This window comes from Dromiciops gliroides, chromosome 2, assembly GCF_019393635.1.
Source record: "Dromiciops gliroides isolate mDroGli1 chromosome 2, mDroGli1.pri, whole genome shotgun sequence".
NCBI classification, from domain to species: domain Eukaryota; kingdom Metazoa; phylum Chordata; class Mammalia; order Microbiotheria; family Microbiotheriidae; genus Dromiciops; species Dromiciops gliroides.
The window spans coordinates 655,787,150-655,807,128 of record NC_057862.1 but is presented as its reverse complement, the minus strand read 5'-3'; the positions used below and the strand labels follow the sequence as shown (position 1 = coordinate 655,807,128).

The 19,979-nt window shown below is 41.5% G+C and overlaps 1 protein-coding gene across 5 annotated transcripts in view; it reads right to left on the bottom strand.

Moving 5' to 3' along the window:
• WDR59 (WD repeat domain 59) overlaps positions 1 to 19,979 on the bottom strand; it is a 66,720-nt gene that overhangs the window by 45,028 nt on the left and 1,713 nt on the right. For all 5 annotated transcript variants that reach the window (XR_006354916.1, XR_006354917.1, XM_043986599.1 and 2 more), the window contains exons 2-5: positions 7,249 to 7,298; positions 5,031 to 5,166; positions 2,876 to 2,961; positions 659 to 739 (exon numbers count right to left, since the gene is read on the bottom strand). Coding sequence is in view for 3 of the 5 variants with exons in the window: in XM_043986599.1 (XP_043842534.1) it covers positions 659 to 739; positions 2,876 to 2,961; positions 5,031 to 5,166; positions 7,249 to 7,298 (353 nt within the window). In the remaining 2 variants the exon portion in view is untranslated. The remainder of the gene's footprint in view (positions 1 to 658; positions 740 to 2,875; positions 2,962 to 5,030; positions 5,167 to 7,248; positions 7,299 to 19,979) is intronic.

Sequence of the window (19,979 nt, the reverse complement as noted above, 5' to 3'; positions counted from 1 at the left end):
AAAAGTTCTTAAACTGTCCAGACCCTTTGACCCAACAATCCCACTGCTAAAAATATACCCCCAACCAAGTCAAAGGCAGAAACAAAGACCCAATGCCCACAAAAATATTCCTAGCAGCACTCCGTGGTACCAAAGACCTGGAGACAAAAGCGATGCCCATTACCTGGACTAGAGCTGAAAATGCTGAGGTTAATGAAGGCATGGAACATTATTTGCAGTTAGAACTGACTAGTATGAGAAAATGAAAGAAACTTGAGAAGATCTTTAAGAACTGATCCAATGAAATAAGCAAACAAACAAAAAAAAATTAACCACAATAACTACAATAAAACAAATGAAAATAATTACTAGAAGAAGTCAAACTTGAATGACTGGATAAGCCATATCTCCCTCCTCACAGCTGAGAAGTTTAGGGACCACTAGGACAGAATGTTGGCTATGTTGTCATATTCTATCACTGCACCTGGTGTTTTAGGTGGTGGTTGTTGTTTTTTGGGGGGTGGGGTGTCAATATGGAAGAAGCTTCCCTGCCCAGAAATGACTGTGACATAATGACAAAAGGCCATCAACAAAAATTAACCAACAACTTTCATGTTCTCTCAAAGTCCCCCTGCCCCAATAGTCCCATAATAAAAGAATGCCTCCTACTTGTTCTTACTTGATATCCCAAATGTAGATGTAGGTGTCCACAGAACTGGTAACCAGCAAGTCTGGCTCGAACACAGCCCAATCCAAGTCACTAGGAACGTAAGAGAGAAAACCACAAGGAGTGGCAGGATTAGTCAGAGCCCCAGTACTCTGATTCGGAATCTCCAAAGATGCCTCAAACTTGCAGATCTGCTCCCTGGAGTTTTTAGCTCCTCCATGAACCTACCATAAAAACGGGGGGAAGATAGGAGGAGAATTTTGCTCACTCCTAGTTTGCACTCATCCAAGTACTTTCTGGGCTGCCATTTTTCTAAGACCATCTCAGCTAGGGCTGCTTTGAGTAAAAATCAGGCACACCCTGCAGAAGGCCAGGGTTATTCATTCTCAGTACTTAGAGTTGGAAGAAACCTGACCTATAACCAAGATCAGGAAGAGGAAAGGTGGGCAGCTGTCGAGGCTATGCCACATGTGGGGGCAGTACATGAGCGACCTTCTGAATATTCATTTCTTAAAACAAACATTTTTAATGCTAGAAAATTCCATCCTCCAAAACATGTCACACGTGCTACAAGTGAAAGCTGAAGCTTCTACTGGATGATAATTGTTCAAATCAGAGCCATATCTTAGGAAGGACATCAATAAACTAGAAAGCATCCAGAAGAAAACAAGCAGGATAGAGAAGGACCTCGAATCTGGATCAGCTGACAGAACCAAGGATAATTCGCATGGAGAAGAAAAGACTCAAGGGACATGGAAGTTGTCTTCAAAGTATTTAAAAGGTTGTCATGATTGTCCCACTGGACCCAAGAGAGCAGAAGCTACAACACGTGGAAACCGAGGTAGAACCTCAGGCGTCAGTGAGCTCCTCTTCACTGGAGATGTCCATGTAAAACCGGATGACCACGTGCAGGAGGTGGACTTGGTGGCCTCCAAGCTCCCTTATTCCAGTGCTATGAGAGGCTGGGGTTTGGGCAGAAGCAGGCCCATTTTTAACCCTTAGCCGAAGCACACAAAGACCCAGCGCTGCCCTGAAGAATCCCATCGGGCACACTCTTCTTGCCTGGCCAGATAAAGCACACAAAGGTAGCCGCACCCTGCCCAGTGCTTCTCTCCACACCTCTCTGCCCATGTAAGTTCCCTGCCCCAGCTTCCTCTGCCAGAACTCCTGGAATTGCACGGGATCCAATGTCCAGTGCCAAAACAGGATCACCTCAAAACCAGGCCTTGAATCTTTCCTTTGTGTCAAGAACCCCTCTGGCAGTCTGGGCAAGTCTATGGAGCCCTTCACAAATAAATGTTCGTTGCGTAGATTTATGTTTGAAAAAAGAAAGTGAAATATTAAAGATAAGTGAAAATAAAGAGGTAATTTTTTCTCCCCATCCACATTCACCAATCCCCTGAAATCTATCTCAAAGGAGTCTGTGAAACCCAGGGATAAGAAATATTTCTTTAAAAAAAAAAAACAAAAAAAAAACCCCAAGATGCCAACTAATCTTCCAAGAGTATCTGACTTCTGCTCCTCTCTATGCTCTTCCCAACACCCACCAAAAGAGCTACTCCACAGGGCACTGGTGAAATGCCAGACTGTCCTCTGGGGAAGTCTCACCCTGCCCAGCATTCCCAACGCTGGTTTCAGCACATCACACACTCACTAAAACACACTTCCCAAACTGGCTTTCTCCATCCTCACCTAGATAGCAAAATGGAGAGGAGAATCACCTAGAACCTAGAATATTTGCATGAGGTTAATGGATCTCCTTCCAGAGAGGAGGGTCAATTTCTTAAACACTTAAATAGGTGAAAGAACAGTGTCTTGCTTTCCAGCCCTTTTGGATGGAGAGATATCATTCAACTTCCTTCTACCCCCATGGCAAGACAGGGCTTTCGTACCTGTCTGAGCCTCTTCAGGGATTGGTTTAACAGTCACTCGGATGCTGATTTCCAAGGACTGGCTAAGTTTCTGTAAGAAAGCGTTCTCCTTGGGGAATGCTAATGGTCTATCAGCCATCCAGGGCTAACACTAAACAGATGCTCAAGATGGAGCTGTGGGAGGATGGCAATCTCTCAGTTCAGTTCCCCAGAGAACTGTGACAAACATGGTGATGGTTCTGAGAGCAATCAGGATCACTCGACAGAAAGTTTCAGCAGAGAGGGTATGTTTTATGTCTAATGTGCAATCAAAAGGACAAATCACAGCCCAATAAGCTAGAGAGCCCTTACTACCTACCTGATCACCCTGGTATGCCCCTGCAATGCTGTACCAACTTCCCCACTGCCATCTTTCCACTTGTAAAGATCGACCCGCTGGTTGCTCTGAAATCAAACAGAAGAAATAAGGCAGTGCATGTCGAAATGTTCAAATTAGTGTTGCCAGGCTTAGGAAAGCGCTAATGTACAATAAATGAAAAGAGAAAGCTAAGCAGAAAACTGGTCAAGAAGGCTTAAAAACCTCTCACACCGTCTTGCAAAAAAGAAAAAACAAAAACAAAAAACTAATGTGGGTAGAGCTAATAATGCCCAGAATAAATTTTCTCCCCAGCTTTATGTAGAACGAGGGATGATAGGGAAACAGCCGACATGTTCCATTGGCATCTCCCAGAAAGGATACGGACAAGAGGGACACAAGGCTAGAGATTGCTCACAGACCCGGTGAAGCAATTAAGGACATGAGGCTTAGGTTTCAAACCAGGAAGGAAGGCACCACTTAAATCCACTAAGAAGAGGTTGGTACAAATGACCCGGGTAAAGGCAGATGGGGAACCAAGGGCTAAAGGACAAAAGGTGACAAGGACAGTACTCTTCCCAACGTGACAGGAAGCTGGACAAAGGTGTAAGAAGGAAAGGTGATAAGCTAGTTCTCCCATCTTCTTCTGAGAGGACACAACTTCAGGCAGTTAATGCCTTTTTGGGGAGTGGCTTGGAAGAGAAGCTCTTTGTTTCTGCTGCTCTTCTTTTCCTTCTCATGTGCTAGCTGCATCTTCACTGGCTGTAAATATAACAAAACTTGGTCCCAGGCAGTCCTGGAGAATGGTTTGTTCCCTGGTTAATTGCAACCAATCCACTCCTCGTCTTGGCCAAAAGGGAACGTTAGATTTCTAACTGTCCTAGGAGAATAAGATCATCTCACAGAATCAATGAATTACACAAAAGGAACTACAGGCCTGGGAAAGTAAAATGACTTATCTAAGGCCACACACTTAGTAAGTGCCAGATTCTTTAGATAGATAAGTAGAAGAAAGGGAAGCTTGCTCACCCTTAGGTATCACTTCCTTTTCCTGTGAGGTCATCTTTGATATCTATTCCTGTACTTTCTTCCCTCAGTAGAAGAATGGAATCCTCTAAAATTCCTTGAGAGCGATGGATATTTATTATAAATTGTCCCAAGAAGCTCTCACCAATTGACAAATGGCCAAAGGATAGGAACAGATAGCTTTTTTGGGAGGGGTGGGTGTGGGGCAATAGGGGTTACTACGAGCCAGCCACATAACTATGAATGTACAAAGCTCCTACCACACACACAAGAAACACACAATTACAGAGTAATGCTTATTCTCCCTTAAGAAATGTAAGCTTAGATGATGAGTGAGATGAGCAGAACCAGAAGAACATTGTACACAGTATCATCAACATTGAGTGTTGACCTACTGTGATGGACTATATTCTTCTCACCAATGCAATGGTACAGAAGAGTTCCAGGGAACTCATGATAGAAGAGGATCTCCAAATCCAAGAAAAAAAAAAGAAAGAAAGAACTGTGGAGTATAGATGCTGATTGAACCATATTATTTCTTTTGTTTTGGGTGCTGTTGTGTTTTTTTTTTCTATTTTGAGGTTTTGCATCACTGCTCTGATTCTTTCTCTTGTAACAGGATTAATGCAGAAATAGGATTAATGTTATTATGTGTATATATGTGTGTGTATATATATATATATGTATATGTATAGAGATATATAGATATAACCTATATCAGATTACCTGCTGTCTAGGGGAGGGGGGAGGGAGGGGAGGGAGGGAGAAAAATCTGAAATTGTAAAACATGTATAAACAAAAGTTGAGAACTATCTTTACATGTAACGGAAAAAATAAAATATCTCATAAGAATTAAAAAAAAAAAAAAAAGAAATGTAAGCTTAAAGATATGACTATTAAAAGCCAGATACAAAGTGTGACACCCATAAAAGTACTCTGATAGGGTTGGGCTTTTAATTTTCAAAGTGATTTGCCTCTCCTACCCTTCTAGGAGGGAAACATGTTGTCACCCAAATGCATTCCCAATGGACTGACTTTCTGCTTGAAAAACTGATAGTTTCGTTCGCCACTCAGAACAGAGCCCCAGCCATTTCATGCTTGGTAACTTGTACAGCTGCCAAAGTGTACTCACCGAAGCCGCAAAGTAGTGTGCGTAGTTGTCATGTGGATTCCACTGCACAGCCCCAATGTCCCATTTGCTCTGACGAGAGATCTTGCGGTGACCTTCGGATGGGGCATCCAGATTCACAATGTACAGGAATCGGCGGCTAGAACAGGAGGGGTGCCAAATATATGCAAGGGTTTAGCACCACCAGGGCAGGCTCACTTTTAAACCAGACCTATTTGGCAACTGGGGCTCATTACTCCCCCAAAAAGGCCAATTCTTCAGACCTCATTGAGGATGAAAAATTTTAAAATAAGAACAAAACAAAAGCCAGGTAGCTGGGTCACAGCATAATTTTAGAATGCCGCCCTTCCAACATAGGGTATAATCCAGCATGAAGTCACCAGTGAAATTGGATATCTTACTCATGTTCTGTGACATCTACCCACTCTGAAAGGCAACCCACCATGGGTAAATGACAAGTGCACCCATTGTGACCATGCAAACAGCAGTCCAACAAACTTATATGACACTATTTGACAGGCAGCCATACGTTCTGGAACAGAACGCCAAATTTCCTTGCAAACGGCCTGTTTTTAGGCATCAAATATAATCTTTCAGCGAGCAAATTAAAGGGTTATGATGAGGAAAGAAGCATAAAACTGTACTCAAAATTAAACTAACACGTTGATTCCCAGTGATACACAGGATACTATTCAGTTCACAAAAGGCTGAAATAAAGAGTTCTAACATTCTATTTCTCACCTCTATGCCTTCGTCTAGGCTGTGCCTCATACATGCTATGCATTTCTTCCTCACCTACTTCTTGAATCCCTAAATCCACCCCCCCAATGTCAATGCTCTCTACCTCTGAAAAGATTCTGTATTCATCTGTGTATATGACCTGACCCCACCCCCAACCCCAAAAGAATGCCAGTTCCCCAAGGACAGGGACCATTTCCTTTTTGTCTCTGTATCTCTAGCACCTGGTAGAGTGCCCTACACATAGCAGGTACTTGATAAAGGTCTGAAATTGAAAGGGACAGAAATGAGGAAGTTTTTCAACTGCTCCCCCCCACTATTTCACTTTTAGTATTACTTATATACATATAAACTCCCTGCTATATGCATAAACATGTTCTGTAGAAGTCACTCTCTTTGTTAAAGAGAACCCTGAACCAAAAGATATCCATAAAGATAAGCAGGTCTGCCAATGAAAAGTATGAAAGCTAACAGAATAAAGAGAAAATTAAAAGTGCATATAAATAACTGGGAGGTACAAGAAATTCAAACGGGAGAAGCTAGTTAGCCGACTACAGAAACAGACTCTAAGAGTAGAGTAGGAAAAATTCAGGCTCTAGACATCAATAAGCAAAACCCCAAAGGGCATAAGAAGCTCCTGGACACGGTTAGAGAGTGAGTAAGCATCAGAGGCTGCATACAAGCTCTGACCTTCTAAGAACGAGCTCTAACTTTGGTCACCTCTCCCCAAATGGGTAGAGATGGCTAGGCAGAGAAGTCAAGCAGGTCAGATGATGGTTTTCCCTTTGAAAATGAGACAAGGCAAAGTAAACTGAAGGTTGAAGAGCAGAGTTAGTTAGGGAAGTCAAAGTGATGTAAGAAGGTCTGGAGTAGAATCTCTGATAAAAGTAAATGGGGAGTCACAGAGAAAAGTCAGCTAAGGGATACTTGCCACCAAGCTCCTCCCTGACATTGTGCTCTGAACAGAAATGGGAAATTGGCCAGCACAACATGTCTTTCTGAGGTAATTCAAACTTGGGCTTGTGGAAAATTGCTGATGTGACCTCTAATAAAAATCAGGTACAAATGATATTTAAACTTTGAAGTTTCAAGACTTAAGTTAACATCCAGTTTCTTATTTTTGTTATATGGTGCTTGGGTAGGCACCAGGATAAACAAGATAAATCTTCAAGTGTCCTGATGGTTATGAGAATTAGGAAGTAGGGAGGCAGCATGGGAAAGTGGGGAAAAGATCAGATCTGAAGTCAGAAGGCCTTCCTCCGAAGCTTGTCTCCTGTGACTTTCGGCCAGTCACTTAACCCCTCGGGGACTCAGTTTCTTCGTCTATAAAACAAGCAGGATAGACAGCTCCAGAGACTATTGGTCTATGACCTCCATGAACTCAGAGCTTTGGTCTTGCAGGCAACACAAGGTAGCCTTTACTTGATCATAAAACTCTTGTTCCTAGAAATCACACTACCGGAGAACTTTGGAGCTCACTTACCCAGAAAGTACTGCATGCTGCCCAAGACAATCTACAGACATTGCAGTTGCCTGTTGAAAAACATAAACAATTGTTCAATTTTCAAAACAAGCTGAAATGAACCAGCCAAGCCTAAAATAGAAGAGATTTAATTATTTTTCATTGTGCCTTTGTCATCACCCAGGTGAAGAGTCAGGAATCTTTCTGGCTAATAATTATCAGATCCTATAAAGGCGAACTTTTAATTATCTCCTTATATTCTCAGCCTGAATTGCAAACTCCTTTACCTTGCAGTTAACTCAGGAAAAGGCAGCTTCAATTGTCACTTAACATATACTCAAAAAAATGGGAACAGGGGGATAATGATGAAGGGTCTTAGGGCTCTGAATAAGCCACATCATATGCATTTAGAGGAACTGGAGAAATCGCCTCCTGTGAGCCAAAATCCCCTCCTGATGCCACCAAACAGGCAGGGGCCCTGCCTTCTTCCAATCTTATCTTTGCTACATCCAAGGTCACGCAAATAAGCACTTGGTTACCAAGTTCTTGGAGCTCCCCCTACTAAGTTCCCCAGTTCTTGAGGAAAGGCATCTTTTATTGTTGAACACCCAATTCCCAAAAGTCTGCCTCTAGGCTAGAGTTACTGCAATGAAGGCCCTGGATCCTCTCATTTGGCCAGGTTCAAATCCTGCTGTGTCTGGGAGTCAGTTTGGCCACAGCTGCTCTTGGCACCATTCACAGTAGCCCTCTTGCATGAAGCAGGCTTTAGCTGTTTTACTGCCATTCTTTCACCGAAAGCCTTTTCCAGGAGACTGTCAAGGGAGATCCTGACTTGAACATCTGGGCACAATCACAAGTGGGAGACTGAAAAGAATCTGTTTGAAACCTCCAAAAAGTTGTCAGAGTATTAGGGACAGGGGCAGCTAGGTGGTACAGTGGATAGAGCACCGGCCCTGGATTCAGGAGTACCTGAGTTCAAATCTGGCCTCAGACACTTGACACTTAGTAGCTGTGTGACCCTGGGCAAGTCACTTAACCCCAATTGCCTCACCCAAAAAAAAAAAAAATCAAAAACAGAGTATTAGGGACAAGAGGCTCAAGTCTGAGGTCTAGAGGCTGACAGGTGCTTTTTCAGCCTCAGTCTGGGGACGAGCAGAGAAATCCAGCTGGTAATGCAGCCAATCCAACGGCAGCCATCAAAGGTCTCTACAGGATGTCTGGTCCTGGCTCTGGGTGCCTGATAAACTTAAGGGCTGGTGGGAAGATAGCAGCATCACAGGATTAGGACAGCAAGGAGCCATCGGTTTCCACACAACGTAGGGGCCACCTCCTCTATGCAGTCTTCCCAGATCCTTCTAGCAATTGGATTCCTAAAATGCCTTGGCTCATTTCTCATCTGCCCACCTTCCCTCCTATCTTATATTAATACTTGTCAGCTGGTGGCACAGTGGATAGAGCTTTGGGCCTGGATTCAGGAAGACCCGAGTTCAAATCTAGCCCCAAACACTGACTAGCTGGGTGACCCTGGGCAAGTCAATTAGCCTCTGTTGGCCTCAGTTTCCTCACCTGTAAAATGGGGAGAATAATAGCACCTGCTTCCCAGGGTTGTTGTGAGGATCAAATGAGATCATATTTGTAAAAATGCTTAGCACAGTGCATAGCACATATTAGGCAAGTCAAATCCCTTCCCATATGAGACCACAAACTCCTTGAGAGAAGGCACTGGTTCATTTTTACCTCTGTATTTTGTCTTTATATCCACACAAACTGGAACATACTTGGTACAGATTAGGCTCTTATTAAATGTTGGTTGAAGTGTTTTTATAGATCATCTCTCCTTTTAACCATCATCCTTCTAGGCTTGAGAATATTTATCACACTCAAATTCTCTTCTATTACAGTAAGCAAGAATAAAAATGTATTACTAGGAACTACCCTCTATCTAACATGGACACACTTAATTGGAAGAGAAGAGTGGAGCTTCTCTTAACCCATTAATCCTTCATCTAAAAGTGAAATTTAGCGTTCAATATTAGACAACCTATGGGGTGTTAGCAAGGATGGCTAATTCTTACTAATGGAGGTAAACTTGAATTCAAGAATGACCTGAACTGGTGGCCCGAAATATATCTGGTATACGAGATAACTTTCTGGTTTAAAATATATGTAATAATAATTTCAATTGGTCTTCTAAGCATCTGAGTAGTGAAGCCTTGATTTCACCAACTATCCTTCATCTCAGGACCTTACTCTCAAAGTCTCTGGACCTTGCTGTCTACCGCACTGCAGCACCCTCAGAATGTCCAGGCCTTTCTTCCTGGAGGTGGACTTTTTAAAAAATGCCCAATTAGAGTCTGAGTTCCTTAATAGCAGGGATTCTCTTAATTTTTCTATTTGTATCTTCAGTGCTTAGAATATGCAAACTCTTAATAAATGCTTCTTTCTTCCTTCATTCATGTAAATGAAGATTCTGCAGACCATATACAGACAGTTCTCCCTTTACCTAAATATCTGTTATGCAAATGCACCTTAGGTCAGGCTCAGGCTCCCCAAAGGTTACAGGGCAGCCCTCCTCCAGGGGTGCTCCGCCCCGGGCACTAAAGCGACTGCAACCCCCCACCACTCAATGCTTTCTAAACTTATATTAACATCCTTAGTCTTTACATCTTGCATAACATTTATAACATTTCTATTTTCAAAAAGTTTTCATAATGAAAAGGTATTTGAGTCTCTAATAGCAAAATGATATTCAAAATAGAGATGAATTTTATTATGAAACCAGTCTCATACCATACTTTACACTTTGGTGTATATTCATAAATTGTCCTCTAGCAAGCTGATCTCTCTGGGAGAAATTCATCAAAACAAAACTTTGCCAGTTTACCTGCCCACTGTCTCATTCGATCCAATTCAATTTCAAAGGAAACCAGCATTTTGCATATTGCCTTTGTGGAATCGCTGCTACTGTGGTTTGTTCGTCTGAAATGACTGAGTGAGAAATCAAACCTTCCTATTTGAAATCCCAGCTGAACGACTGAGGATGGGAATGAGCTTCTAAGAAATGGGAGCAAGCCCTTTTCTGTTCATCCTTCTAAATAATGATGCAGGCCAGAAACATTCAATCAATGCAAATCAGAGCCAAGTCAATTCTCTTAACATCAGTTTGTCACAGGCCTATGATCAAGGACTATAATATTTGCATTATCAGATTTCATACACTAAAAGCAAGAACTGAAATCCATTGGCATAAGAGAAGCAGACAATCTCATATGACATGATTCAATCTCCTTAAATTAGGGACTGGAGATGCTAGGAAAGCTGTTTGAACTAGTGTGCTCAATCTTCCTTGTCCCCTTCCTGAATGCTTATTAGAAATCAGTGGATGCTTTCTGAACTTAACACAAAAACTGCAGTACACACATCTCTTCCTGGTGATAGAATCCCCCTTTTCAATAAACTACAATAAACTGCCGTTAAGCATCTGTGACTGGGAGAATCACTTCCCATGTCTGGGGCTCAGTTTCCTTATTTGTAAAATGAATCTAAAATCCATTTCTACATGAACAGTTATTGCATAATGTGGTTCCCTGTTATCTGGATTTGTATCTTCTCCGAACTTGACTGAGCTCAATGAAGACAAAGACCATATCTTATCTCAATTTTGCCCTTGTTCCAGGGCCTGGCACATTCTTCATTACAGAGATGGAAGTTTAATCAACAGATGCTGAATGAATAAACTGATGATGAAGGTGTGCTGTTTTCTTTGGCAGACTTTACCCTGGGTATCACCATCTCTTTTCAATAAAGCTTGCTAGAAAATAAAAACTAAAATTAAGCCTTCATATTCTGGTCATGATTTTGCTGTTTTCCAAAACAAACTAGAAAAGTAAAATAGTAAAGAGACTCTGCCCCTCTACAACTTTATATAGTGTTAACTTCTCATTTTTTCAGTAGAAGAATTTGCCAGAATAGCTATGGCCTTGAATTTGTAATGGTTTTTTTTTTCTCTCAAGTAAAAAATATTCCCAAATGCTTATCTGTCTAGAAGGGTTGTAACAATGATGGGACTCATAAATCACAAACCATTAAGGCAACAGGGAGCATACATAATGCTCCCTTTTAAATTTTCAATTCCAGGTCCAGATAATAATGGTTTGAGGAAGTTAGTCACCCATCTTCTGATCGATTAAACCAGGCAAACAGCCAAATCTGAGAATGACAACAATCCCAAGGGAAGGACTCAAAGAAATCTTAAAATAAAGAGCCATTCCCCAATGGATAAGTGAACAAACGGTTCTCAAAAGAAAAATTATTGAGTATTAACAATCATACAAACAATTACTCCAAATCACCAATAATGAGAAATATAAATAAAAACAACTCTGAGGTTTAAAAATTGGTAAATAAAATAGACAGAAACAGTCAAAGCTGGAGAGGCCACAGAAAGAAAAGCACACTGATATCCTGTTGTTGGAAGAGTGAATTGGTCCAACCATTCTGGAAAGTAACATGGAATTATCCTTTAAAAAAAGTTGGGGAACACTAATACATTGTTGGTGGAGCTGTGAACTGCTCCAACCATTGTGGAGAGCAATTTGGAATTATGCCCAAAGGGCTATAAAGTTGTACATACCTTTTGACCCAGCAATACCACTATTAGGTCTTTTTTCCCAAAGAGATCATAAAAAAGGGAAAAGGGCCCACATGTACAAAAATATTTATGGCTGCTCTTTTTGTACGGGCAAGGAATTGGAAATTGAGGGATTGCCCATCAATTGGGGAATGGCTAAACAAGTTGTGGTATATGAATGTAATGGAATACTACTGTGCTGTAAGAAATGATGTGCAGGGAGAGCCGCTAGATGGCGCAGTGGATAAAGCACCGGCCCTGGATTCAGGAGGACCTGAGTTCAAATCCGACCTCAGACACTTGACACTTACTAGCTGTGTGACCCTGGGCAAGTCACTTAACCCTCACTGCCCCGCAGAAAGGAAGGAAGGAAGGAAGGAAGGAAGGAAGGAAGGAAGGAAGGAAGGAAGGAAGGAAGGAAGAAAGAAAGGAAGAAAGAAAGAAAGAAAGAAAGAAAGAAAGAAAGAAAGAAAGAAAGAAAGAAAGAAAGAAAGAAAGAAAGAAAGAAAGAAAGAAAGAAAGAAATGACGTGCAGGCAAATTTCAGAGAAACCTGGAAGGACTTACATGAACTGATGCTGAGTGACAGGAGCAGAACCAGAAGAACATTGTACACAGTATCAACAACATTATCTGTTGATCAACTGTGATAGACTTGATTCTTCTCAGCAATACAATGGTCCAAGATAGTTCCAAAGGACTCATGATAGAAAATGCTCTCCAAATCCAGAAAAAAAAAAGAACTGTGGAATCTAGATGCAGACTGAACCATACTATTTCTATTGTTTTTATTGTTGTTGTTTTTCTTTTTTGAGGTTTTTCCTTTTTGCTCGGATTCTTCTTTCACAGCATGAATAATGCAGAAATATGTTTAATGTGATTATACATATATAACCTATATCAGATTACTTGCTGTCTTGGGCGGGGGGAAGGAGAGGATGGAGGGAGAAAAATGTGAAACTAGAAATCTTATAAAAACAAATGTTGAAAACTATCTCTACGTGTAACTGGAAAATAATAAAATATTATTATAGAAAAAAAAGTTGGGTTTTTTTGTTGTTTTTTGTGGGGCAATTGGGGATAAGTGACTTGCTCAAGGTCACACAGCTAGTAAGTGTCAATTGTCTGAGGCAGAATTTGGACTCAGGTCCTCCTGAATCCAGGGCCAGTGCTTTATCCACTGTGTCACTTAGCTGCCCTAAAAAAAAGTTTTTTAAAATGTCCATACCTCTGACCCATATATCTCACTGCTAGGAATATATCTCAGAAAGAATAAAGACAGGAAGGTCCCATATGCACCCCAATCAACGTTCATAGTAGCACTTTTTTGTGATAGCAAGGAAACGAATACAAAGTAGATGACCACTTCACTGGGGAATGACTAAACAAACTGTGGTTCATAAAGGTCTGGCATCGAAAGTCTTTCAAAACCTAAGCCCTCCTACCTTTCCAGTCTTCTTAAACTCACTCCCACACAGCTACTCTTTGATCTAGTGAAATTGGCCTCCTGTCTGTTTCACAAACAAGACATTCCATCTCTCAGAACTGGGCATTTTCTCTGGCTGGCTGTCCCCCATGCCTGGAAGGCCTTCCCTCTTCAACTCCACCTGGTTATCAACTAAAATCCCACCTTCTACAGGAAGCCTTCTTTAACCGCTCTTAATTTCAGGGCCTTCCCTCTGTCACTCACTAGGCATACTTTTCTTGCCTAGAGCTACATAGATTAAATTTATTCCCCCTCCTAACAGATGAATGTAGCTTGTTTTGTATTTATTTGTTTTCATGCTGTCTCCCCCAGTAGATAAGCTCCTTGAGAGCAGGGACTGTCTTTTGACTCTTTTTTTGTATGTATCCCCAGGACTTAGCAGAGTGCCTGGCACAAAGCAGGTGCTTAATAAAGGTTTATTGATTTTTACTATGCTGTTAGAAACAATTACCATGAAAAGCTGAAAGAAGATGATATGAATGGATACAAAATGAAGTTAATTTTTTAAAAAAGAAAAATGCAAAGTAAGCAGAACCTGGAAAATAATGTGTGACTACATCAACGTAAAGGGAGAGAACAATGACAAAGGCACAGTCTGAATGCTATCATTACAACAATACACACAAGAGAGTTGAGAAAATGCATCTTCCTTCTTTGCTATGGCATGGAACCATGGGTTCAGAATACTGCATATACTATCAGATTCAATCAATAGGTGGGTTGGTTTTATTTAACCTTTTTCCCTGCTATTTAAAAATCCTCTGAGATAAAGGAAGGGGAAAGTGGGTGATATATCGAAATGAAGGCAATCTAAAAACAAAAGCTATTGAAAAAAATTCTTAAATCACAGAACCACAATTTCTGAGTTGAAAGGAACTCTAAAGGTGATTCAGTCCAATCTCTCATCCCAAGTAGGAATCCCTTCCATAACATATCTGACATTTCTAGTAAGGGGAGGACTCACGAACAGGGTAATTAATTCCATTTTTAGATATCTCTTCAGTTTTTGAAGTTTTTCCTGATATTATGCCTAAATCTGTCTCCTTTTAACCTCCATGCATTGGTCACACTTTTCTTGCACAGAGCTACATAGATTAAAATTTTAAAACCTCTCACATATCCCTATTGAATCTTCTATCTTACAGATGATACATCCTCAGTTCCTTCAACCACTCCCACCCTCCTACCCCTCACCCCATGCAAAGTTTTAAGATTTCTCACCATTTTTATCGTCTTTCCCTCTAAAAATGTGATACCAAAAATTTAATACAAACTTCCAGGTGTTGTCTAACCAGTGCAGAGAAGACTGACTGGTCGGATACCACTTTAGTGCTGCTGACCAAGGCTGCTTAGCTTTCAGGTTTTTGGCCATTGTTTTTTTCAACAGCTCTGTTTCACTGATGAATCACAGTGAACTTTCAGTCAACTAAAGTTTCCCAAGTTTTTTTCACGTGAACATGTTAAGTCCAGTCTACCCCCATCCTGTACTTTCATGATGGTTTTTTTTAACTTAAGTGTTGAACACAATAATAATACTTGTTAAATTTAATCTTGGTTCTTTTTTTTTCTTTTTGCGAAAGGACAAGTTGTTTCTTTTTTCTTTTTGAAGGGTAATGAAGGTTAAGTGACTTGGCCAGGGTCACACAGGCTAGTAATTGTTAAGTGTCTGAGGCCCGATTTGAACTCAGGTCCTCCTGAATCCAGGGCCGGTGCTTTCTCCCCTGTGCCACCTAGCTGCTCCCTAATCTTGTTTCTTAAACCAGGTTCTACCTGGTTAAGGTATTTCTGATTCCTATTTCTGCCATCCAATGATCCCTGTTAACTTGTCATCCACAAATTTGCTAAGCAAATCTTCATTTTCATTTAAGTTACTGATTCTTAAAGGAACTCTGATTAGAGAAGAGCCAAGGACACAGCCCTGTGGTAAAGGAATTTAAGTCCCAAAGTCTAAACTCATATTGCCTGGCAAACTCTATTTTTCATACTTGCTTTTTCTTGTCCTACAAGCCTCCACATGTCCCAAGAACTCATTTCATTTCCTAATGACTTTTAAGTCCTAGCAAAGGGCTTCCTGTGCCCTAGCATCCAAACATCTTCCCCAGTTCTCCTTCCTATCCTGGCTTTCCAAAGTCTATCCTGTACTCCAAAAAAGGATTTTTTCAGGATGTTGTTTCCTCTAAACACTGAATGCCACGCCAAAGGATCACAGATTTGGGATTAAAAGGGACCTTAGAGACCATTTATTCCAACTTCTTTAACTGCAAGGATGAAGAAACTTAAGCCCCCACGAGGCTAAGTGACTTGTCCAAGGTAATACTTCTATTAAATGGCAAAGCCAGGCACTGTTTTGCATGGTATTACACTGCCCCCTCAGCTCGAGTTGTACAATGGTTTTCTTTATGTGTAATATCGGTCTGCATTCTTTCATCACGACTTCTCCACTCCCTCGATCCTGGACAATGAGGCCTTCACACAGACAAATCCCCAAATCCCCATCTAGGTGATCCTGAAGGACTTTTCAGTTCAGAAGTGGCATAAGTCCATGCCTAAGGATGACTCAAATAACTGGTTCTTGGATACCATTTTTATTGGGTAACTGGGGGCAGACCTAACAGGATACTTTTTCATGGAGTGAATGGGTCTTAAAATTAAAACCAAAAACCCTAATCTGAACCCAGGATTCCTTTACTGTAACACTTTGAAAGCCGCATGAAAATGCACTTATACAAGATCAGGGCTAATTTGAAAACACATATGAAATATGTGAAAACAGATTTAATACAAGTCTGGCTACTTATATTAAAACAGCAACAGAAGGAACCTTAATTATCCCCCCCACCACCACCTTTCTGTGCAGGAAAGCACAGAAGAAAGAAAAGTGCATAGGGTGGGTTCAAGTTCTAACACTGCCAGTTACTGCTAGCTGTGTCATTTGGGCAAGCCATAAGCTCTCGGCACCTCAATTTGCTCTCTTTAAACTGAGGGGGTTGGGCCAAGTGACTCTATACTTCTAAGTGATTGAGAGGATGGATAATCTACTCAAAAGAACAGGATATACTATAAAACCCATACTAATTCCTACTAACTATTAAAGTTACAGAAAGAAAAACTCCCACAAAGCTGTTAAATTGGCAAATTTCCTTTGTCCCGCTATTATGACAACTGCTGTTTAGGTTTAATTACTTCTGGTAGTACTTCACAGCCTCCTAATATATGTGCCAGCAACCTCACTGCAGGTTGCTTGAATTACATTTTCATTGAAAAGTGGGGGTGAGACTACTGGGGCTTCTGGTGAGAATTAAAGGGCTTAAAGATTAGCAGCTTCCACATTAGGAGATCTGAAGAACAAGCAGCTTTGCTTTGGCAGCATGGATGGAAAGAACACTGGCTCTGAAAGCAGAGGACCAGGACTCAAGACAATTCCCTGGGCACTTCGAGGTGAGCCAAGTTACAACCTCCCTGGGCCCCATCTCCTCGTCTGTAAAATGAGGGGACCAGACTCGATGGCTTCTGAGGTGCTTTCTTGCAAAAAACAATCAACAAAAACCTAAATAGTGACACTGTTCTTCTCCCCTGGATAACTTGTGCTTCCCTGGAGAGGCCTACCCGAACAATCAGATACATTGTGTGAGCCAGTGCAAAGCACTTCACTGTCTTCTGAGAGAAATGAGGTGACTGAAAGCCCTTTTGGAAAGCTGTGTCCCAGGCACCACTAAGGAACTGATGAGGGGCCCTTTTCATCCACTCATCTTTCTTACTAAGGAAGGAATGAGTTCTGTTTCCTGTTGTCTTACAGGGTAGAAACCTAGTGGTGTCTGTACTGGTGAGAATACCAAAGGAGGAGCCCAAGGCCCTGGGCCAAAATCTTGCCTCTGTTACTACCTTGTTCCACCCTAGACAAATCAATTAGCCAAGTGTCAGAGCTCCATCCTCATATGTAAAATGAAGGGATTGGAATGGACCATCCTTGACAGCTATAAATTCTACAGAACCACAAATATTTAAGCACCTACTGTGTGCTGGATTTCAGGGGACATACAGTTTAGGTAAAGTGTGGTCCTCACCCTGAAGGAACTTACAACCTAAGGGGGATAGACACTAAAAGAGACTGATATAATACACAATATTTATGGGATCATGGATCTAGCAGTGAAAGCGGTAGTGTGCCGGTAAATGTTTAACAACTGCCTCTCCAGGGGGAAAAATATAGGTAGGACACACTTTTACATTCGATCTGCATTATTACATTTTGTCTATCACTTCCTTAGGTCTTGACAAATAACAAAGAAATAAGCAGAGCTCTGATCTGTAGTATTTGCCAATTTCCAAGGTGTGAATGCTCACCCTGAGAATTTAACAATCAACTCTCAGGAGCCAGTTTAAGATGGCTCTAGCACATCCCTGGATGAAAGGGACCTCAAAGGTCCCCTCCCCCACCGATTTGACAGATGACGAATATGAGGACAAGGGAGGTTCTGTAAGTGCATTCAAGTTACAAAACAAAGTTCTATGTGAGGTGAGGTTGGAGGGGAGGAAGCAAGTAGGGTGATCATAGAAGAGTTTTTGAAGGAAGTTGCATCCAAGATGAACTTAAATATTCAACAGAAGAGGGTAACATGAACAAAAGCATATCCTGTAATTTTCATCAGAAATTTCATATAGGAGCTTTGTATGTGGTAATTCCCTGTTTACACCTCATATCCTTTGACTTTTCCCAGGGCTCTGAAAGGCTACCTGACTTACCTAAGCCCATACATCCAGTATACATAAGAGTTGGATGGGAAATCCGATTTGTCCTGACACCCTTTATTGGAAGAGTAGCTGGTAGTGCAGTGGATCGAGTGCTAGGCCTATAGCAAGGAAGACCTGAGTTCAAATCCAGCCCCAGACACTTATTGTGTGAACCTGTCTCAGTTTCCTCATCTGTAAAATAGAAATAATAGTAGTAACTACCTAATAAGTTGTAAAGATCAAGTGAGATTCTATCTGTGAAGCACTTATCACAGTGCCCAGCACATAGCAGGTGCTACATAAATGCTAACTATTAGTATTATTATCATTACGCCATTTTGCTTCCCAGATCAGCTATTCGGTTTAAAAAGAGAATTTCCCTTCTGACAATGTCTCTTGTGTCTCCCCACGGCTGACCCCCATCTGCACAATTCTGGGCTCTCAGGCTCCAGAGTACAGACCTGAATTGATCTCTTAACTTTTCTGTTTGTTTGCTTTTGTGAGGCAATTGGAGTTAAGTGACTTGCCCAGGGTCACACAGCTAGTAAGTGTCAAGTGTCTGAGACCACATTTGAACTCAGGTCCTCTTGAACCTAGGGCCAGTGCTCTATCCACTGCGCCACCTAGCTGCCCCTTAACTTTTCTAAGCCGCAGGCTCTCAACTGTAAAATGAAGGACTGGCTTACATGTCCCCTAAAATTTAAATCCACAATCTTATCAATCAGGTGTAGTTTCAGAAGGCACAACATGGGGAAGAACTTCCACTTTCTCCTGGAAAGATGGAGATAATTTACTTCCTAATGGCTCTAACTCAAACTCCCGGTGACTCTTTCCTTGGCTACCACAACTCTCAGTATGTATCTGAGGGTTCTGAACCTGGGATCTGTGGATAGTTTTTACATATTTTGATAACTGTATTTCAATGTAATTGGTTCTCTGTGTAACCCCAATTACTTTGTGTACTTAGGACATTTTGAGCAGTGGTCCAGAGGCTTCTCCAGCCTGCCCAAGGGTCCATGACACAAGCCCTGTTCTTCAGGGGACTGTGAATGTGGAGTATTGCACGTACTGTACTGTCAGGTTCAGGTGATTTGTTGATCTGTTTTGCTAAACTGCGTGTTTTCATTTTTATTTTCTTATAAGGGAGGGCTCATTGAGGAGTGATAAAAACAAGTTATCCTTTAAAAAAAAAACAACACAAAAAAAAAAGACCCGGCTGCTCCTTAAGGGCAGGGACTCTCAGTCGGTCAATATACATTTATTAAGTGTCTACTATGAGCTAAGGCCTGGGGATACAAAGAGAGATAAAAAAGGGTCCCTACTCTCAAGGAGTTCACAGTCTAATGGGATGGGAGGGAAATATCACACAAGAATTAAGGGGGATCCAGAAAGGCTTCTTGTAGAGAGTGGGATTTTAGGTGGGGCTTGAGGCCAAACCAGGGAAAGCTAAGAGTTGGAGATGAGGAAGACTATTCCAGGCATGGAAGACAGCCCAGAAAAAAAGTCCAGAGATAGGAGACAGGAGTGTCTTGTTCCAAGAGCAAGGAGGCCAAACACTCAAGGAGCTTTTGGGAGGGGCATGGGGTGTAGGAAGACTGGAAAGGTAGGGGAGGATTATGTTGCAAAGGACTCTGAACTCTCCAAACAGAGGGTCTTATCTTTGATCCTGAAGGTGCTGGGTATCTTGTGGAGTTTACTGAGTAGAGAAATGACATGGTGAGACCTACCCATTAGGAAGATCATTCTGGCAGCTGACTATCAATTCTGCATCAAGACCATATCACTTCTTTGGTCAGTAAGCTCCAGAGGGTCCCTATTGCCTCTGTTGTTGTTTAGTTGTGTCCTGACTGACTCTTTCTGAGTTCATTTGGGGTTTTGTTGGCAAAGATCCTGGAGTGGTTTGCCA